This window comes from Myxocyprinus asiaticus, chromosome 10, assembly GCF_019703515.2.
Source record: "Myxocyprinus asiaticus isolate MX2 ecotype Aquarium Trade chromosome 10, UBuf_Myxa_2, whole genome shotgun sequence".
NCBI lineage: Eukaryota > Metazoa > Chordata > Actinopteri > Cypriniformes > Catostomidae > Myxocyprinus > Myxocyprinus asiaticus.
Window position 1 is genome coordinate 22,766,599 of NC_059353.1, and position 23,232 is coordinate 22,789,830.

Genomic DNA, 23,232 nt, shown 5'->3' on the forward strand with positions numbered 1-23,232 from the left:
TGTTACCCAAAATGTAAAAATCTGTCATAATTTATTAATTCTGATGTTGTTTCAAACCTGTATGACTTTCCTCTATGGAACACAAAAGGAGATGTTAGGTAGAATGTTAGCCCCAGTAAACATTTACTTTTATTGTATGGAAAAATATGCCAAGAAAGTGAATGGTGACTTAGGCTAACATTCTGCCTAACATCTCCTTTTGTGTTCTACTGAAAAAAAGTATTATGGATTTAAAATAACAATATCAACAATTCCTTTAAATCTGTCTACCACAAAAATATAGATTGGATTTTAGTGTACTTGTGGCACCTTGGAAACTTTTAGATGTTCTTTGTCATTAAGGGTTCAGGTCTTGCTTTCAGAGCTTGTCTGATGGCAGAGCCCTAATTTGAACTGGAGGAAGTTCATTTGCACTGTCATTTAGGTTAGCGGTCCACTAACAAGCTCACTGCTGCTTTCTGCACTTCCTCTCATTACCACATACTGGAATCAGAGGCCTCATCGACCCAGAACCATGCGACCCCTGTGGTCCCCTAGGTCTACAGTGGCCTTGCATGGAGGAAGAGAGATTTCTGCTCTTGTTTCCTTATTAACTTTCTTTTGAGTAAACAAGATAAATCATTAGAATGTATGCTGGGAGCTGATCTATTTTAAAGGTCTGTTGCAGAACAAGAGGATGTATGTCAAATGCCAAATAGTTCTACCTACAACACTCATAATAATCATGCTTATCCTAAAAGATTCCATAGAAAACATGAAGTCATTATAGGGGATGTGTGTTTTTCATTGGTGATACTTTCTGTTATTCCAGCTTAATATGCAGAGACAATTGTAAGTAGTTTCTTGGTTGATGTCACTGAAAAAGTGTAAACATTGTAGTTCTGTGGCACTATCAAAACATTGCTGTTTGTTTGAGCATCCTGGCGAAGCATCATTGGTTAAACTAATGGCTTTAGTTTGGGGAGGGGCTATCTGTTTGACCGGCCAATGGGGGGATTGTTCGGAAAACCTGTTCAGTCATTGTTTCTGCGATTTCATTTTGTGGCATTAATGGCACAGAAATCACACACTTCATCTTTAAATGATCTCAGATTGATAATTGATTCAGTCTTTATTCCATAGTTAATCTCAGCCACAGACAGTTATGGAAACCCAGGAGTGCCATTAACAAAAGTATGAAGGAATAAATTATCAATCTATTAATTTGAAAATAAAAATGTGAATAAATAAACAAATTTATAAATGGACAAATAAATAGACACATTTAAATTTGAATAAAGAAACCAATTTAAAAATTGACAAATAAATAGACACATTTAAATGTGTTTATTTAATTCATGTTTTAAAATGTACTTATATTTAGCAATACAATAGCACATTAATAAGTCATTTTTAAATGCACTTTTTAAATGGCATTTTAAAAAGCATTTGGCAATTGCTTTTCTTCATCCATTTGCCAGTTGCTTTTCACCATCCATTTGCCAATTGCTTTTCTTTATTGTTTGACTTTTCCTTTTCTTTTAACATTTGTCAGTTCATACCAGCTGAAGCCCAGGAGTGCAAATTAAAAAAGAATGAAGGAATAAATTATCAATCTATTAATTTGAAATTGAATAAGTCAATTTAAAAATAAATAAAAAGACACATTTAAATGTGTTTATTTAAATAATGTTTAAAAATTTCATTATATTTAACAATAAAATTGTGCATTAATAAATCATATTTATTTCATGTTTAAAATGTCATTAAATGTAGCAATAAATTAGTAAATTAATGAGTCTTTTAAATGCACTTTTTAATGCTCTTTAAAAGCACTGTTTAAATTGCATTTTAAAAAGGTATCTGGCAATTGCTTTTCTTATTCATTTGCCAGTTGCTTTTCCTCATCCATTTTCCAATAGCTTTTCCTTTTTGTTTTGCTTTTGCATTTCCTTTTCTTTTTCCTTTTTCTTTTCATTTTCTTTAACCAATTGAGAATCAAGTTAAAAAAATGCCATTGGATTGTTGACTTGTGGGAGCAACCAATGAACTTTACTAAGTTATAAGACACACCCCCTCTCCCACTGCCACTCGGAGAGGATGTAAGATGGCCTGTCATTGGATGATGGTACGAGCAGTTTACTTGGGGTGTAAATCGGACAGTTCAATCTTATATCGATTCTCTTGGCCTGCAATCCGATATTTGCCTATACTTCAAAGTCTGCCGCACTACAATTTCAATTTGATTCAATTCAGGGCCCTGCAATCGATATTCCGATATTGCCATTTACACAATCATTGATTTTTTTTATTTTATTTTATTTTTTTTGCCCTCAAATGCAACCAAAATATTATTTGAATATATATTGATCTCTCTGAAAAGTGCAAACTTAGTATCCACATTGGGACATCCACAACAAAATAACGCCCCAAAACATTAACACAAAGTTCACTGTGTGGGAGCTGCGGGGGGAGGGAGGCAGCCATGGTAACATGGTACAGCAGGATCCTGACTTGGCCATGGTAGGCGTGGATGCTGACTTGTTGGCAGTGGCAAGCGTGAGCATTGGCTCGTAGAGCGGTAGCGGGCCTGGACCGTGGAGCAGAGGCTTGCTTGTGACATGGCATGGAGCAGTCTGGGACTTGGGTGAGACATGGCATGGAGCAGACTGAAGCTTGGCTGTGACATGGCATGGAGCAGACTCAGGCGTGGCTCTGACATGGCATGGAGCAGACTCAGGCGTGGCTGTGACATGGCATGGAGCAGACTCAGGCGTGGCTGTAACATGGCATGGAGCAGACTCAGGCGTGGCTGTGACATGGCATGGAGCTGAATCTGGCGTGGCTGTGACATGGCATGGAGAAGGCTGAGGCGTGGCTGTGACATGGCATGGAGCAGACTCAGGATCCGGGGAAGAAGGTGGCGCAAGCTCTGCGATCATGACGTGGGACTCTGGCTTGGCAGCCATGATGTGGTACTCTGGCTCAGCGGCCATGACGTGGCACTCTGGCTCAGCGGCCATGACGTGGCACTCTGGCTCAGCGGCCATGATGTGGCACTCTGGCTCAGCGGCCATGACGTGGCACTCTGGCACGGCGGCCATGACGTGGGACTCTGGATCGGCGGCTGCAGGGGGACACCCTCGGTGAGCAGATGGGGTACAGGATCTTGAGCCGTGCCGGGGCAAGATGTGCTGTATCGCCTCAGTCTGCTTCTTCACTGCTGGGCAGAGTCCTCGACGGTGTCACCGAAGAGGCCAATCTAGGAGATGGGAGTGTTGAGAAAGCGAGCCTTGATGGCATCCCTCATCTCAACCAGATTCAGCCACAGGTGGTGCTCCTGGAACACCAAGGTGGACATCACCTGCCTGAGTGCTTGTGCTGTGACCTTCGTCACCCGGAGGGTGAGGTCGGTCGGCGAGCGCAGCTCCTGCATCACATCGGGATCAGGACTACCCACGTGCAGCTCTTTCAGTGCCTTGGCCTGGTGTACTTGCAGGAGGGCCGTGGCATGCAGGGTGGAGGCGGCCTTTCCAGTGGCACTGTAGGCTTTAGTCACCAGAGATGACGTAGTCCTACAGGCCCTGGAGGGGAGGGCTGGACGATCCCACCAGGTGGTGCCATTTTGTAGGCAGAGATGCAACGTAACTGCCTTATCCACCTGAGAGATCTCCGCATACCCATGGGCCGCCCCGCCGTTGAGGGTAGTGAGAGCGGACGAGCTGGGAAGACGACTTCGGGCAGAAAAAGGTGCTCTCCAGGACCTAGTCAACTCATTGTGCACTTCCGGGAAGAAGGGGACCGGGGGGTGCGCGGCTATGAGTGGCGCCCTGAGCCCAGGAACCAGTCATCTAGCCGCAAGGGCTCAGGGGAGGGTGGAGAGTTCCAGTTCAACCCGACACTCACAGCGGCCCGTGCAAGCATGGCGGTCAGCCTCAGACTTGGCGGCCAGACACGAAGGTGGCAGCCTAGTCGAGTCCTCGGCATCCGACATCACCAGTGCGCCCTCCGACGCAGCGATCAAGGACTCATCCTGCTCACAAGAGAGATGTTAGGCTGGCCGTGAGGTGAGCTGGTCTCGTCTCGGAACTCAACGGAGGCAGACGAGCGTGCTGGGGAACAGGGAGGTCCGCGGGGAATTACCCGGCGAGACCACACCCATTGAAATCCCCAAATCACCTCCAGTGCCAGCCGGGCCGGCCTCATACCCGTAGGTAGAAGGCGCAGCACGGGGGGTGGCTGGAATGGCTTTCCTTGGAGGAAGGAAAGCCGCGACCGCAACGTTGCCATGGTCATTTTCTCGTAATGAGAACACGAACCATCCACAAACACAGCCTCAGTGTGAGCGCAGCCCAGACACGTGAGGCAGCGCCTGTGCCCATCGGAGGCGGAGAGATAACGACAGCATCCACTAATTACACAAAGAAAGGAACGGCATCTTTAAAAAGATGCGTCTTTAAAAAGACGTTAATGTCAATGTGCTGCTCTAATAGAGTAAATTATACTCTTTGCAGAGATATATACTCTGTTAGTGGTGCTGTCGAAGCCAGAGAAATCCGCTGGAATGCGCCGTATATTCAACAGCATATGCTTCTATCTGAGGTGAATGGACCGGCAGTGGAATTCAGCTCGCTGACACACAACTGCTTAGCTCCGAAGAAAAAATCTGAATTAGTGGTTGTGAGCCAGATCCTTTTATACCTGTATGTCCGAGGGAGTGGCATGCCAATTCCACTCGCCAATTCCCATTGGCCTTTTCTCAAAGATTAGAGGTGTTTGGGGCTCCCAAGGGCGACCCCTAGTGTCACTACATTGAAACAACGTCGAGTGAGTGACAGAAGGGGAACTGGGATAAATGTTAGTAAGCGTGTTGATGTGTAGATATGTAAAGTCTTATAAATGATGCTAGTGCTGGGCAGCAGGTGATTTATCTTTCCCTCATTTGTGCTATTCAGAATATCGGCGTTGTCAAGACGTTTCACATGGTTGAACTTTTCCATGGTGCTTTAAAATAGCAAATTCTCATGTCAAATTCAAATGGGTCGCATGCGCAACGATATCGATGGAAGCCCGAATTAATCGCGCTTGTGAGCCACTCTGCATTTGTCACGAGAGCTTACATTTTAAGGAGCGCCCGGTTGACATGCTTGCATGCCGCAGGTATAGCAGAGCACAATTTGGCTTCTCTGTATTATCAGCTGACTGTCATTTCGAGAATCCGCCTTTTCTCAATCATACACAGGCAATTATTTTAATAAAAAGTAAATATTTAAAGATGATCATACAGTGTTTTTAAAATGAATGTGATATAACTGAAAGGGGATGTGCGTTTTCTTCAGTATAAGTTCTGGAAAGTCCATCGGCTTTCTCCAGCGTCTTGAGCCGTTGCCCTTGCTCACCTCCATCGTGTGTTTCAGTTTGGGGTGCTGGTCGGGATGCTGGTTCTGTTCACAGCATCATGATAACTAGCTCCCATCCTGGACACGCATCACTGTGCACGCTCAGGTAGTGTCGCGTTCAGCATTTCACAGCAGCAGTGAGCAAGCCTTTCTGATGTTTCATATCCATTTCTGGTGCGAAGATGCAATAATATTGCATAAACTGCACGTGCATAAACTGCACGTCAATGTGCACGCTCAGGTAGGGCCATGCCCGGCATTTCACAGCAACAGTGAAGAGCCACTATTAACTTCTGATATGTTTTGCATCCGTTTCATGTGCACAGATCCAATAATATGACGTAAACTGCTCGTACCATCATCCAATGACAGGCCGTCTTGCATCCTCTTCGAGTGGCACGTGGGAGAGGGGGTGTGTCTTATAACTGAGTTAAGTTCATTGGTTGCTCCATTGAGTCAACAGTCCAATGGCATTTTTTAACTAAATTCTCAATTGGTTAAATAAAAGGAAAAACAAAACAAAAAAGAAAAGCCATAGCTAAATTAATCAAGAAAAGCAATTGCCAAATACCTTTTTAAAATGCAATTTAAAACCTTTTGATCTAAAGGCTTATGATCAAACGCTTGGGATTATTTCTGTTCTCAAAAATAAATTGTGCATAATTATAGATGTCTATACAAACCTTTTATTTTTTTTATTTTTTTTTAAAGAAAAGTAGCCAACAAGTGTCCAGCATATGAACTCTGTTTCAATACTGTTTAAAAAGCATCACAGGATGCACCTGAAGTTGATTGAGAAAATGAACTGTGTGCAGATCTGGAATAGACAAAAGGCTACACCGAAGAAGTTCAAATAGAAGATGTTTCTGATTTAATTTGTTTTGGTCACTACATAATTTCCATACTTTTGTGTTACTTCTTAGTTTTGATGACATTATACTCTAAGATCTAAAATGTGCAGTAACAAATAATAAAGAATAGGCAAGTGTGATCAAACTTTTCTAAAGAGTTCTAGTCTTACACTGAGTGGCCGTTCACATTGAGTGCATTTTTGTGTCCTTCCGCACTGTTTTATGATTGATTTCAGTGTAAACGTGTGCTGTCTTTGATGGCTTGTTCGTGTTTTTAGATGCCACGTCAAGTTAAAAAGAATCTAAAATGTTAAACGTCTTGAGTCGAGACACCTAAGTTTTGCTCTTTTGTGGCGCTGAGTGTAGGCTTATTTTAGTGCAACAACAATGCATTCCAGCATGTGAACGGCACCTAACATGTTTTCAAACATTGCGCTGAAATTTCAAACAAATATTTTGAATATTATCTAACATATTGGCCTATGAAATTACACAAACACAGTCAACGCAAGTCATGCCAGATCTAGCTAAATTAAAACGAATAAAAGCAAATTCAGAACTGAATGCTGTGGCTGTTTACTTGCGAAAAAAATTCGGAATAATTAACCTATATAAACATGATGTACAGCTTTGTTCAGCAGTCTCACATATAGCCTATAAACAAATTATAATTTGCAGCAAAGTTACGGAAAATGATTGCTGTTGCATTTGGAGTTTGATGGGGTGAAAGATTAAATCTTTGCCAAAAAATGAATGCTTCAACGATACCAAACACGGCACAAACCAGAAGTGAGAACAAATGATGGAGACAGGCGAGAGTGATTGAAGTGGGGTTTAGCCTTCCAAATATTTCACGGCTCCCAAAAGCTATCTTGTTTAATACAAAGAAAGGAAAACTTTATGATGTTTTTTTTAATGGCACAAATGAACGACAAATGGCGGTTGCTGCATGTGTTTCAGTTCGGGTGTAGGTCGGGAGGCTGGTTCTGTTCACAGCATCACGATTACCAGCTCCCATCCTGGACACGCATCACTGTGCACGCTCAGGTAGTGTCGCGTTCAGCATTTCACAGCAGCAGTGAACAAGCCTTTCTGATGTTTCATATCCGTATCTGGTGCGCATATGCAATACTATCGCGTAAACTGCTTGTACTATTGCCAAATGACAGGCCGTCTTACATCCTCTTCGAGTGGCACGTGGGAGAGGGGGTGTGTCTTATAACTGAGTCAAGTTCATTGGTTGCTCCCAGGAGTCAACAGTCCAAGGGCATTTTTTAAACTCGATTTTCAATTGGTTAAAGAAAAGAAAAAGGAAAAAGAAAAGGAAAAGCTTTTCTTTTGCTTTTAAAGAGCATTAAAAAGTGCATATAAAAGACTCATTAATGTACTCATTTATTGCTACATTTAATGACATTTTAAACATGAAATAAATATGATTTATTAATGCACAATTTTATTGTTAAATATTATGAAGTTTTTAAACATAATTAAATGTGTCTTTTTATTTGTCCATTTATAAATGGACTTAATTCTTCAAGTTTTTATTTTCAAATTAATAGATTGATAATTTATTCCTTCATTCTTTTTTAATTGGCATTCCTGGGCTTCAGCTGGTATGGACTGACAAATGATAAAAGAAAAGGAAAAGTCAAACAATAAAGAAAAGCAATTTGCAAATGGATGGTGAAAAGCAACTGGCAAATGGATGAAGAAAAGCAATTGCCGAATGCTTTTTAAAACGCCATTTAAAAGGTGCATTTAAAATTGACTTATTAATGTGCTATTTTATTGCTAAATACAGTATAAGTACATTTTAAAACATGAATTAAATAAACACATTTAAATGTGTCTATTTATTTGTCAATTTTTAAATTGGTTTATTTATTCAAATTTAAATGTGTCTATTTATTTGTCCATTGGTTTATTTATTCACATTTTTATTTTCGAATTAATAGATTGATAATTTATTACTTCATTCTTTTGTAAATGGCACTCCTTGGCTTCCATAGGCAGCATGCCCACAGACCGCCCACAGTCCGTGGACTACTTGTCTGATGCTCATAGCACACAAAACTGGAAAACGCTTTCTCGATCAACGCAAATTTGATTGGTTCAATGCCGTAGTCATAGGTCTGGGTACGGAAGACTATTCCGTAATTCCTGTGACACTTTTCTTACTTTATTATATTTTTTACTAATATAAATCTATTCAAAGCTACCGACATCTCTCCATTTTAACCGGACCACCATACTGCTTTTCATTCACTCTTGCAATATGTTTTTGTTTGGAGGCAGGGACATGTCCCACTGGCATGTCTGTACAGGAGGATTTTATTAATAATGAACTTGTGTGAACATGACAAGACCCCTCCATCAGTGGCATGTCTAAATCATTCATGAGCAGCTGTCATAGTCTGAGAGCCTCTGCTGCGTGCTGTGTGACAGTTCTTGAGAGCCTGCCAGAGGCCAGAATGCTGCCGGCTGCTAGACCGAACCTCTGTACGTGGACTCAGACTGGGTCTCTGATAATTAAGTGCCAAAATAGCTGACCCCTGCTACGATTTGCCCTCTTTTAGGCCTCTATTGTCAAAGAGTGCTTCTCCATGGAGACACATTCGTTATTCTCAATGGCACCTACATTTTTAGATTTAATGAAGGCTCAGGAAGACATCCATTATCATTATTATTTTTTTAACGAAGTAGTCCTTATGTTGTCTGAAGGTGGTGATACCTCGGGCAAATTCTAGACAATGAGGTTTCTGAAAATGAGCTACATGCTAATCAGAAATAGTTCACCCATCAGTTAACAGGGTCAGTAACTCCTGTGTGAGTCCCCCTGATGTTAATTTACATGAGTTTTGCATAGATCTGTGGTTTCAGAGAGCTTGTCATAGGTCATTAACTCTCTTATAATTAATTCCCTTAAATTTTGATAGATGTTTTATTTCTCCTTAAATGTATGTATCTGTATTACAGATATTTCTTTATATTGCTAATAATATAAATATTGCTCTGAACTTTTAGTGTTACAGAGGTATTAAGGTGACTGTTATCTGACTTACATTTACAGTAAATTACCAGTTAAAGTCACCTATGCAGATCTACTGTCCATTACTCAGTAAAAACAGTGAGGTTCCTCTCTGCTTGCTGCCTACATAGGTAGCTGGCTAACTGAAGTGGAGCCCCATAATTCAGCAATTTGAAAATGCTCTACATAGGTAGCAGCTCCACCCGCCATTCAAATCTTCTCACGCGCAGCGCATGGGACACCTTACTCATTGAACTGATTTCAATATAGGTGACACGAGAGGAATGACCCAATACTCCAGTGAGCATAAATATTCATTGCACGCACACATTTTAGGTGAAGTAGTCAATTTTCTGTTATTTAAAAAAATATATATTGATACTTTTCAAAATAGTATGAAATATAAGTATAATTATACATAAATGATACAGTTTTGTCGGCCAGTTTACATACAATGCTACCTTAGAATTTGGCCAAAACAAGGCATCTTCGGAGGCAGCATAATCAATGTACCTACCTTTTCAACAGCTTTCGAGTTGGGAGCATGTCTATGATGCCTTGAAATGCTGCCTTCGGAGGCAGCTCTCTAGCTTTTGGAATAGACCCTGTCTGTCCTCTTTCTTTCCATATCACAAACCTTACAACAAATGTTCAGGTCATTGAGTTTTACTTTAAACGCATGCCCTGACCTGCAATCTTTATCATTAAAACTTCACAGGGCAGTTTATTGCCACGGAGCAGTTCTGTATATTGGTTGGCATAACTTTATGGTCCAGCAAAGCCTTTTTCTAAGCATGACTAGAAATAGCATAGAGGTAATGAAATCATCACCTGAAACAGTATCCAGCCTGCAGTTGACTCTGCCTGCAGCGGTTAATGGCTGTTGGAATTGCTGTGTTGTACACGGAAGCCTCATAAAGTGGGCTCTTTAGGGACCAGGCATGCAAACTGAGATCTGGGAAGTAATAAATGCAGGACTAAAAGGCCAGTAATTGTGAAATTTAAGCAGACAAAATTAATGTGCTATTAATCAACACGTCTCTGGAAACCTCCAGCAAGTGAGTTGATTTTTTTGTTTATTAGTTTATCGACTGGAGTTGCATGATAATACTTTCCTAATCAAAAGAAATCAAGGGCTCATGTAGCCCAGATATTGAGTAAAACAAAAGAGATAAAATGTGCTGAAATTAGCCCTAAATCAAATTCTAAATTAATGACTATTTTCATGTTGTATATTTACATAAGCGTGTAATAGCGTAAGCTCAGTGACAAGCAGCCTTTTTTGGAAACATTAATGACATGTGAAATTCTGGATTAAAAAAAAAAAACTCTTTTCTCAAAGTGATTATGATGTTTTTCTTAAATTTTCTGCACTGTGACTTAAGATGACATTGCTTGTTATCCATTACTATACTGAAAATCATATTTTAAATATAAAGATTTTGAGTATTTGTTTGTGCATAGAAGATAAAAATTCTCTTTGACACAGATTATTCTATAAACCGTCATGACTTTGTACTTACCACAGAAAAGCAAATAAATTATTGATATGGAAATTTTCTCAAGTCAAGCGACTGTCACAGAAACTAAATTGGTCTGGTCTCTGATACATCGTATTTTTTACCCTTTTTTTAATCAGATTCAGACACAGTTGGTATGAAATATTCTGTCAAAAAGCCAAAAGTTATTTCTTTTATCTCCAATTGAATATACTATAGCACACTGACTTTCTGATCTGTTAGTCACATTAAGGTCTATTTCAATGCAAACAACAGACAACCTAATAATATACTCCTTCAGTCTCAGAAAAATTGGTTTTGACTTGGACATACAGTCAGTTCTCTGTCAACTGAGAACATTAATTCAAAATGAGACCACCAAAAATAAATGCTGTCTGGATTTATTCTGTCTCAAACTGCATTGTAACCCTTGGTCACACTGTGTTTGCTTTCATTCTTTTTATGTCTGTGTTGAAATTTACACGTGTTTTCTTGCATCTCTCTGTCAGGTGTCTCTATAATTTTTGTGAGCATGGTGGCCGTTGCTCCCAAACATGGTCTTCTTTCTACTGTGATTGCACTGGTACAGGATACAGTGGAGCTACATGCCATAACTGTAGGTCTGCGCAATGGATTCCTACATCTCAAACACATTTATTATATATCACATGTCAGATATCCATATGTCTGAAACATATCACATTTCTAGTGAGGTTTTATTCACAGCACCCACTAACCTCGAAATAACATTGACAATTAATATTTAATAGACTTTAAGGACCTAAAAGTGATCAAGTGGTTTTAAAATCACAGAGAACAACTAGTTGGTGAATTTAAATCTCATTCAAGTTCCCATTGGGTAATATGGATATTGTTTTTGACTCTCACAGTTAAAAAACTGGTACAGTGACTAACATGGTGTAATCTTTACTATACCAAAGACAACAATCTACAAGCTGTTTGTAGTTTCTCCTTTATTTGGAGATCTGCTCTTTAGCAGAACTCTGTTTCTCTCTATATCTGTGTTTGCTATGGGAATCATCTTTAGTCTTTGAAAACTACAGATAGACAATTTTGTAAACAGAATATTCAAAAGATGGAATTATTCTTATTTATGAAATGTTCTTTGATGAATTTTCAAATCGTTTATTCTCTGTCTGCACCCTTAGCTGTCTATGAAGCTTCTTGTGAACACTACAGGCTTGCAGGCAGCACATCTGGATATTTCTTTATAGATCCTGATGGAAGTGGCCCTCTGGATCCCATTCAAGTCTACTGCAATATTACGGGTACGTTTTTCATTTATATTTATGCACTTGGCAGATGTTTTTTTCCAAAACACCTTTGATTCAAGGTTTACATTTATCCATATTTCTGTTCCCTGGGAATCAAACCCATGATTTTTCTGGTGTCATGCTGTACCATTTGAGATACAGGAATATATGCTGATGTGAGCTATGAAAAAGGATTATGTGAACTGTGATATAATCCATCAAATATTGTTATTATTTATAATCCTAATCTGTAATTTGTGATACTTGGAAAATGGAAAAGTTATGTCATTGTATCAGTTGGAAAGACACTGATATAGTATACATTAAACATGCCTATTTATCCTCTGACCAATGGAAATCATGCAGCACTTTACTGTATCACTTTTGTTTTTGTATATGAGATATTGATACAGTAAGAAACTGAGCATGTAAATGCATTTTTAAATACGCCCTATTTTTGATCACCTAATGTCTGTAACAGCACATTTAAAGGAACATTCCAGTTTCAGTACAAGTTAAGTTCAATCGACAGCATTTGTGGCATAATGTTGATTACCTCAAAAAATAATTTCAACTCATCTTTCCTTTTCTTTAAAAATGTTTTAAATGATAAAGGATTATGTGAACTGTGATATAAAACTGTGTTTGTGAACATTTAGTTAAATTATACAAAGACACTGAATATTTTTTAACCTTGTACCCTGTGAATGTTCTGGAATGTTGAAATAATCACTCAATCAAAATTTTTAGAGAACAAAGTGTGGACTGTGGTCCGTCACAACAGCTCAGATGCTGTGAGAGTGCGAGGCTCTACTCTGCAGAAGCCACATGTCAGATGGCTCAATTATAGTGCCTCATCTGAACAGCTGAAGGCCTTGGTGTCCCTGTCAGATCACTGTGAACAGAGAATCGCCTATCACTGTAGAAGGTCGCGGCTGTTTAACCCCTGGGGTAAGTCCTTCTCTTCATCTCCCAGCTTTACTTTTAGTGTCTTAAGGACTTTATAGGATCTTTTATCATTTTTGATACACCAAAAGTATATGGACACTATATGTGCTTGTTGAGCACAGGTGTTCATTTGGGGTTGGATGCACGCAATTCTCTAGAATGTCATTGTATTCTGTAGCAATAAGATTTAGAATTAAGCGACACGGCCAAACCAACTAATTAGAAAGGGGTGTCCACATACTTATGGGCGTGTATCTGTTATGCAGAAAGAACAATCCAACATACACTTGATTTGTTTTTTTCAGGTAATTCAGTTCAAAGTAATGACAAATGACTCTTTCTCTTTTTTTAATTTTGAAATATGCTGAATTATAACATATGAATTTGCGAAAACTACAACTGTCACTTTTATACGAGGAGATATTTTGGTCTTTCAAAGTATTATTATAATAAATTAATGCAGACAATTTTTATAATGTGTAATACGGAGCATTTAACTGTAGATACTACTGTCGTGCAAAAAGACATCTTACCAAATGCATAAGAAAAAGGGTAATTTTGGCTTCCCTGTGTCTGCAGGATGGAAGAATGTGTTGTGGCTATTTAAAAGGTCTTTGTTTTTTCAGTTTTTGCAGCTCTTGGAGATAGTCATGTACATGTTCCTCAGTTTATAAAAAAAATTATGTAGTTCATTTGCCCTGAGGCAGATATCGTGCCACTGCAGACTAGAAAAAAGACTATTATTACCCACCCATTGTATCACTAAAAAGATGCTTTCTTCTATTTCTCTCTGGTCCAGTAGACTTGAAAGAAAAGCATAATTAGTTTTAATGCTAGTATTTTCTCTCACCTTCTTACTATTAAATGTGTTATGTCTTAGTTACACGTCTTAAAAGTAAAACAAAGCCTTGTTCACTTTGTTAAATATGTGACATACAGTACAACAATCACTTTGTTCTCCACAAGTACACCAAATTATTTGAGTTAGACATGTCATATTCAACAGTCCTGGGTAGTAATGGATTACATATAATCTGAATGATGTAATCAGATTACAAAAATCAAGTACTTGTAATTAGATTAAATTATATTTTAATATTTAACATTTAAAAATGTACTTGTAATCATATTACAGGTACTTTTTATGGATTGCATGATTACATATTAATCAGGCAAATGTAGTACATTGTTCATAATTTTTTGATCCCTCTTTGTTTTCTTTTTAAATAATTTAAATGTTTCATTCTAAATTGCACACACAGACCTTATACTAGCCACCAGCCATAATTACACTGAAGATGGATTCGTTTTAGTTTTGGGAATTACTTTTGTACTCGGCTTTAATAGTTTGCATGAATGCACTTTTGCGACAACATTTTTATTTTTGTTTTGTTTTTAAAAATGCACACACACAAATCATATCAATTCTCATATTTTGATCCATTAAATAAGTTTTCTTCAATGAATTTAACAATATTGTCAAAATGGTACAAGTTTATTCTACTTAAATGCATATGACATCAAATAAATAAGAATTAGATCAGAAGTTATCCAAAAGTAATCCAAAAGCATTCAGATTAGATTACTTTAAATGTAATCCAATATATTACATTACTAACTAAAAATGTTGTCATGTAATTTTGTCAGTGCCAAATTACAATTCAGAAGCAATCTACCCAGCACTGCATATAGAGTACATGTGTTTCCTACCAGATCCAAAGCATTTTATTGATCTAGAGTTTGGTAAGGTCTTGTACAAGGTCAAGTTTTTATTAGCCTATTATTATTAATATATTATTATTACTTTTAAATGCTCAAGATTTTATATGTGAAAAATGTTTTGCGGTTGAACTATTATAGCAGTAGTCATAAACAAATTGTGGGCCTTTGCTCAGAAAAGAAATCAGATGTTAAGGGGTAAAAAATATAATTTTCTGCATGTTTTTTTGGAAACAAAGGAGGAAAGCAGTGCATGTTAAATTCTTCCTCTGGAGGGTCCTTTTCAAGTCTGACAAAGTGTTCTTTTCTCTCAATTTGGAGGTGACAGTAAATAATTATCATGGTTTATCATTTAATGTGTTATCTCTCTAACTCACAGTTAAAAGACAGCTCCCAATAAACAACATTTTATTTATTTTGAAAATGTAACATGAAGTCTTTATTTCTTCTTCTGGTTCATCAGCTAGGCGATAATGAAAGAACATCCATATTTTAGTCAAGCTATTTTTATTTCCAGTCTGGCTGTTATCCTAGGCTAAAGTTATAATTACTTCCCAGATTAAATTCCACTTGGCATTAATATGCAATGCAGACCAAAGATTTATTGAAAGCCATCATTACCACACTTTATCACAAGTCTTTTGATTGAGTGCTCTAATTTAAGCTGTCGATTAAAAATCTGTCAAGTCTTCCAAGTCTAAGCCTAAAAGCACAAAAATTTGCTCTCACAAATTAAAGGTAGCACATTTCCCAGGTAATTACCATAATGGAAAATAGAAATGTATAGTAATGCTTGTATCAGTTAAAGTTTAAAAGGTTTTAAACCTTTGTCAAAGGTTTAAAGAGATAGTTCATCCAAAAATAAAATTGTCATAATTTGCTCACACTAATGTTGTTCTGAACCCATGTGACTGGGTGAACTATCCCTTTAAATTTCTTGCTCCTTTTGTGTGTGTGTGTGTGTGTTTTCAATAAGAACTGCAGTTGAGAATTGAATATGTCTGGTGTTGTTGCAGATGGCACCCCTTTATCCTGGTGGGTGGACCGCAGAGGAGATAAGAGGACATACTGGGGGGGATTCCAGCCAGGGGTGCAACAGTGCTCTTGTGGTCTGGAAGAGAAATGTGCTGACATTAACTACTTTTGCAACTGTGATGCAGACAGACTGTCATGGTAACAAAGCAAATTTAACTCATTATATATGCTGGATTACAGAGATGCACTTTATTTACTCACATTGTCTATTTCAATTGGTGGTTCACGATTCAAAATGGGTCACTTATCGGTTCTAATAGGGCTGCGGACAACTGGGAATAAACAATTCTAAATGCAAATAATAAAATGCAACTAACCATATAATCATGCATAGTTAGGATTGCAAAATAAATAAGCTTATCAGCTTTTAGAAGAGTGGAGAAAATATTTTCCATATCTTTTGATGTTGACATCAAAGCTAATGCATCCATAGTATTTTGGTGTAAATTCGTCTGTCACTTGGTAATATTGATAGTCCAGTGTTTGTTTTATATGCTAGGCTGGTAAAAGAGACCTGTGCTGTTGGTTATGCATAAAAAAACAAAATAAATAAATAAATAAATAAATACTATATTCCTATTGATGATTGTATTTTTGTCCATTTTTGTTGATTTTTCTATAATACTATGTCATGCTACTAATTTTTTATATTGTTGGACCTGTGAAATTTGTAGTTATTTCAATGTTTGATTTAAAGGACATTTTTGTTTACTTTTGTATGATAAAGAATTTTGGTACTGTGCTTTGGGTTGCCACTTGATGTACAGTGAAAAATCTGGGTCAAGCAGCAAAAAAAAACAAAAAAAAAAAAAAAAAAACACATGAGATCCACTTGTCTAATTTTCTGCTGTCTTTTTGGTCCAGAGACAGCCTTGTTGCCTAATATATCTATTGTTAGGACAGTTTTACATCTGTTTTCATTTACAGGGAGAATGACACTGGTGTCCTCTCATATAAGGAACACTTACCAGTACAGGAGATAGCAATTGGTGATACATACAGACTGGGCTCTGAAGCCGTGTACGTCGTGGGACCTCTGCAGTGTTCTGGTGACAGTATGTGAACTCATCTGTGCTGCTGTTGTCATACATGACGAGGTGGATGGTGTGAAAAATACAAGAGAGAAAGAGTTGGAAGAGTATAAGAGAGAAAGAGCAGGATAAAAAAAAAGCAAAGAGACAGATAAATTCTATGTATAAATAAATATGTAATCTGTCCAGACTTTCTAATCAAATGTGTCGTTTAAATTTTTCTTGTTCTCTTCTAGAGTCCTTGTGGAATGCTGCTTCTTTTTATCAAGAGGCTTCATGTCTGCACTTCCCTGCCCTCCAGGCAGCGCTCTCCCTTGATGTCTCCTTCTACTTCAAGACTGCCTTGCCCTCTGGGGTCTTTCTGGAGAACATGGGCATGCAAGATTTCATCAGAGTTGAACTGAGCTGTGAGTCCCAGCATACTCTCATAGCACTGTACAAATGTCAGTTTTAGGGCACAGATGATTCAATATGACTTCAATATGAGATAATAAAAAACAAAAAAATAGTAATAAAGTCTAAAATGAAAAAAATATTCAGTACTTATCAATACACTAGTGTACAGATCCATACATGCAGATTAGTTAATTTATTAAAGTGATTAATTTAATTAAAATTGCTGAATATCACAACAGAGTAGTCTATTTTAGCTTAATTAACTTCAAATTGTTAATTTTCTTCAGAAAATGAACTACAGTTACAGTCAATATTTCCTTGCAGTTGCCCATTTTGCTCAAAAGCACAAGTTTCTCCAAATATAGTTAGTTACCCTCAGCTGTATTTGGGAAACCCTGAATATCAGCATCCTGATCTGTGATATTGCTTCAAGTGGATAGATCAACCAAAATAAAATTCTCACCCACATGTCTTTCCAAACCTATATGATGTTTTTTCTTCTGTGGAACACAAAAGGACAAGTTTAGCAGAATATCCTAGTTCCTCTTTTCCATACAATTCCATTCCTTTAAACTCCAAAAGGACCAAAAAGCACCATAAAAACATCAGAAAAGTAGTCACTATGATGATGCTATATTCCAAGGATAAAATTTACATCATTATTCACTGAAAATCTTGCCCAGAAAATCTTGCTTGACGATTGCTATAAGCATTCACATTTATTGTATGGGAAACAGCTTGAACATTCTGCTATATGTAAATAACTCCTTGTGCGTTCCTGTAATGAACTTGGGTTTGGTGGTGGGTTTGAATCCATTTTCAGAAGTTTAATAAATCCAAATCAACAGGCAAAGGGATGGTCAAAAATACAGGCAAAGGTCGAGGATCAAAATAGACAGTCCAAATAGGCAAACAAGACAAAAACAGTAATCCAGTAAACATGAAGTCCAAAACACTCAGTAAGGCAGGTAAGATAATATTTTACAATGTGTTGTTGGAAAGCATGGCTCTTTATAGATAGCAAACAGGAAATGACTGTAGAAGAAAATGGAGTGTGATCAGTATTCGGGTGAGGGCTCCCTCTGGTGGTTGGAGGAAGCAGATTTTACATACCCCCCCCCAACACCTCCTGGTGTTCTTTGATTGGGGCATCCCCTTGGTCTGGGTGCTGGGTGGTCAGGGTGTGGGAACATGAGAGGTTGATAACCCAGAACACATTGAAAGGGATTAAGTCCTGTGGATGAATGAGTTAATGAATTTTGGGCATATACTGCCCATGGAAGGAATTCATTCCACCTCTGTTGTTCACGACTACAGTATGACCTGAGGTAACGTCTGATCTCCTGGTTTAATCTCTCCACTTGCCCATTAGCCTGCGGGTGGTAGCCTGAGGTTAAACTGACATTAATGTCCAACTGTTTGCCAAATGCCTGCCATACCCTTGACGTGAACTGAGGGCCCGATCCGTGACAATGTCCTCTGGTAATCCATACACCTGGAACAAATGATGGAACAGTGCAGTGGCTGTTTCCATGGCTGTGGGAAGACCTTTCAGTGGAACAAGACAACAAGCCTTAGAGAAACGGTCAATGATTACAAGAATTGTTGTGAAATTGTTGGAGTTGGGTAGATCTGTGACAAAGTCTACTGATAGATAGGACCAGGGTCTCTGAGGAATGGGTAGGGGTTCCAGGAGTCCTGCAGGTAGTTCTCTGGGTGTTTTCGACTGAGCACATACTGGACTTGACATATGAGGTAACATCTTTAATTATGTCTGACCACCAGAATGAGTTACATATTAAGGTAATTATTCACTGAATACCTGGATGTCCAGCACTGAGAGATGTATGAACCCATTGGATCACACGTTGTCGGAGAACACTTGGGACGTACTGTTTGGTTGGTGGGCACTTAGGTGGAGGAGGATCTGTTTGTTGTGCCCGTTGGATCTCTTCCATGATGTCCCAGCGATTGGGGGCTACAACCACTGATGGGGGAAGGATGGAAACTTGGTTATTTTGAATGAATGTAGGGTCATACCTTCTAGAGAGAGCATCTGCCTTGCTGTTCTTGCTTCCAGGACAGTAGGTAACTGTGAACTGGAATCTGGTAAAAAACAGAGACCAACGGGCTTGTTGTGGATTGAGTCTCTTGGCACTCTTGATGTATTCCAAGTTCTTATGGTCGGTGATAACTTGAAATGGATGTTCTGCTCCCTCTAGCCAGTGTCTCCATTCCTCCATTGCAGCTTTCATGGAAAGTAGTTCTTTATTGCCCACATCATAGTTTCTTTCAGCAGCCGTGAGTTTTCTAGAATAGAAGGCACATGGGTAAATTCAGCCTGGTGTACCGTGTCTTTGAGAGAGAACAGCTCCAGTACCACAGTCGGAAGCATCTACTTCAATGATGAAAGGTAAGCTTGGGTCAGGATGCTTAAGAATGGGTGCAGTAGTGAAGCTGGTTTTAAGGGTGTTGAAGGCGGTGTTAGCAGATTTGTTCCATTGAAGTTTCTTGGGTTTGTCCTCGAGTAGTGATGTTAGTTGAGCTGCAACAATGCAGTAATTCCTGATAAATCTTCGGTTTGCTTATTTGGTGGTAGGCTGTGGCCATTCGGTGACTGATTTGACTTTGAAAGGCCCATCTCCACAGCTTGATGGCCGATGATGTATCCTAAGAACGTGGTACTGGTTGTATGGAACTCACATTTTTCAGCTTTGATGTAGAGTTGGTTCTGTTGGAGCTGGGTTAGGACTGTCTTGACATGTTGGATGTGTTCTTGTTTTGTTTGGGAATAGATTAAGATATCATCAATGTATACAATGACGAACTGTTTCAAGAGGTCTCTGAAGGTTTCATTGATGAAAGACTGGAAGACAGAAGGCGCATTAGCAAGGCCATATGGCATGACTTGATATTCATAGTGCCCCCTAGTGGTGAGGAAGGCAGTCTTCCATTCATCCCCTTCTCTGATACGAATGAGGTTATAGGCATTTCGAAGATCTAGTTTGGTGAAGATACGTGCCTCATAGAGTTGTTCTAGTGCTGAAGGGATGAGAGGAAGTGGATGTCTGTTCTTTATTGTGATTGTATTGAGACCTCTGTAATCAATGCATGGTCTTAGCCCGCCATCTTTTTTCTCCACAAAGAAAAACCCTGCCGCTGCTGGAGATGTAGAGGGATGGATAAAGCCTGATGCTAGGGCTTCTTCAATGTAGTTTTCCATAGCTTGAGTCTCAGGAAGTGACAAGGGGTAAACTTTGATTTTGGGAGGTGCAGAATTCAGGAGAAGTTCAATGACACATCGTTCTTCTAGTGAAACTCTAGTATAGCCGATTTGCATGGGTTCTGTGGACTGAGGCATAGAGAGAGCAGCATCTCCAGTGGAAACGGAAGCCATTTTGGGTTGTTTGGAGTGGGGGTTATTACGAATTAGATTATCTGATTTAATAGCCATGGTGATAAACTGTGATAAGTCTGGTCTCATTCTTGCATGCTAATTCCGCTTGTAGTTCATGGTTAAGTCCCTCTCGAAACACTGTTTTTAGTGCCACATCATTCCACCCACTCTGAGCTGCTAGCATTCTGAATTGGATGGCGTACTCAGTTGCTGATTGATGTGCGATATGGCGTATGTGCAACAGCTGTACTGAAATATCCTGTCCTCCTGCAGGATATTGAAAGACATCTTGAATTTGCTGAGCAAAATAGCCAAAAGAGGTTTGTAACTGATTATCATTGTCCCACACAGCCGATGCCCAATCCAGCACTTTATCAGTGAGCAGAGTCATCATAAATGATCATTAAGTAGTGTCTTGACGAAACGCTTCTGGTAAATTCTACATTGACATAGAAAGCCTATGCATTTATCAGCAGAACCATCAAATTTATCGGGGAGCGCAAATCTTACTGACACAGCTCTGGTTGACGGGAGTGATTGAATGTACTGGGTTAGATGTTCGTTGGCTGCCGGAAGGTTGGCGAGTTGGCCTTGAAACCCTTGTAGTATCACACTCTGGTATGCATAGGCCGCCTGGAGCTGTGATACTTCTGCTGGATTCATTTCAGGCGAAGTATTCTGTAATGAACTCAGGCTTGGTGGTGGGTTTGAATCCATTTGTAGAAGTTTAATAAATCCAAATCAACAGGCAAAGGTCAAGGATCAAAATAGACAGTCCAAATGTGCAAACAAGACAAAAACAGTAATCCAATAAACATGAAGTCCAATAAACAGGCAAAAGGTCATAACATGAAGCAGTCGCAATGGAGAAAACACTCAGTAAGACTGGCAATACTTCGCAATGTGTTGTTGGAAAGCATGGCTCTTTATAGATAGCAAACAGGAAATGACTGTAGAAGAAAATGGAGTATGATCAGTATTCGGGTGAGGGCTCCATCTGGTGGTTGGAGGAAGCAGATGTGACAGTTCCATGGAAGAAAAAAGTTATGTGAGTTTCGAAAGATATGAGGGTGAGCACATATATATGTATATATATTATTAATTTTCATTTTGAGGGAGAGCTATTCCTTTAATTCAAGCAGTTATATAGGTGTAGAGGTTGAAGACTCTTCAGATCATGCATTCAAATCCTCATGTTTCTGTCCACCCAGCTCCCTCAGCCGTGACTTTCTCCTTTGATGTGGGTGACGGGCCAGTAATCCTGACAGTGAAATCTCCTGTGCCACTGAATGACAGGCAGTGGCACTGGGTTCGAGCTGAACGCAATGTGAAAGAGGCGTCATTGCAGGTCGACCAGCTGCCCCTGCGGATCATTGAAACTCAACCTGATGGACACCTTCGGCTTCAGCTTGGCAGCCAGCTGTTTGTTGGTAAGAGGGATATTTTTTAAAGTGCACTGCATTGAGAAAGGTATTGTTTTGTTTGTTAGGGAACCCAAAAGAGTTAGTCATTTATTAGTTCTTAGTCTTCTTTCTGTCTTTCTTTCTTTCAGGCGGCACAAAGCAGAGAGGCTTTCTTGGGTGTGTTCGAGCATTTAACATGAATGGAGTGAATTTTGACCTGGAGGAACGGGCCAAAGGGACACCAGGAGTAAGTTCGGGCTGTGCAGGTCACTGTAGCAGCTCAGCTGGTCTCTGCCACAATCGCGGGAAATGCATTGAGAAAAGCAGCAGTTACGTATGTGACTGCACCAACTCTGCCTATGGGGGACCCTCTTGCACAGAAGGTACTAAATCATAATATTAAATTAAATTATTATAAATTATACTTTACAATTAAAGACCCCATAAAATCACTTGAACAAGTTTTATGTCCTGTGTTGACATTTTTCATATTGAAACAAGAGGTTTGGGTGGGACTTGGGTGGGACATGTCAGACTTACCTCTCTTTTTTTAAATAATCCAATAGGCTTTTATTAAATTACAGCCATGAACCATGATTTGCTACTTGCTGGTCGGTTGCAGAGAGAGATACATTCTGGAGAGCATTTTATTGGACAAAAATCTGTGTAGTGCAACATGAGTGATCAATATTTTTGGTGCATTTGTTTAATTGTTTGTCAAATTTTAGGAGTACACTAGCATATACTGTAGATGACCTCAAAGCAAACAAACATGGACTAAAAGCCACAAAAATCTTTTGATTTTTGATTTCATGGAGTCTTGAAAGCATTAACTGATGTTTACCAAAATGTTACATTTTCATAATAACTTATATATAATATAATAAAACATATTTAACAAAATTCAAAAACACAACATAAACACCATAATGAAATCAAATATTAAATATATTTCTGTTTTATTAAAAATCCAGAATCCAAAATAATTAATGGAGAGTTGTTATGCAATAAAGGACAGGCTACATCCCAGTGTCAGACATGATGAAACCACCACGTAATGTGTAACATGAATTCATTGTTGACTTAGTGACGTACACATATTTGCATGTAATGTAAATATAATTTGCCCATATGTAAGTGGGCAAATGCTGCCAGTCTTTGAAAAACTCAGCTCTATCAAAGGCTCTCTGAAGCTGGATTGGAGAGCTTTGATGTTGCCTGTATGAGTACAGAAGGCGCAGACGTCTTGGAGGCGTGTGTATTGAGTGGGATT

The 23,232-nt window shown here is 38.9% G+C and overlaps 1 protein-coding gene across 5 annotated transcripts in view; it reads left to right on the top strand.

Moving 5' to 3' along the window:
* LOC127447102 (contactin-associated protein-like 5) overlaps positions 1-23,232 on the top strand; it is a 126,267-nt gene that overhangs the window by 74,540 nt on the left and 28,495 nt on the right. For all 5 annotated transcript variants that reach the window (XM_051708662.1, XM_051708663.1, XM_051708666.1 and 2 more), the window contains 8 exons: positions 11,266-11,372; positions 11,926-12,045; positions 12,781-12,981; positions 15,714-15,870; positions 16,660-16,787; positions 17,000-17,170; positions 21,768-21,986; positions 22,109-22,342. In XM_051708662.1, the coding sequence (XP_051564622.1) occupies positions 11,266-11,372; positions 11,926-12,045; positions 12,781-12,981; positions 15,714-15,870; positions 16,660-16,787; positions 17,000-17,170; positions 21,768-21,986; positions 22,109-22,342 (1,337 nt within the window). The remainder of the gene's footprint in view (positions 1-11,265; positions 11,373-11,925; positions 12,046-12,780; positions 12,982-15,713; positions 15,871-16,659; positions 16,788-16,999; positions 17,171-21,767; positions 21,987-22,108; positions 22,343-23,232) is intronic.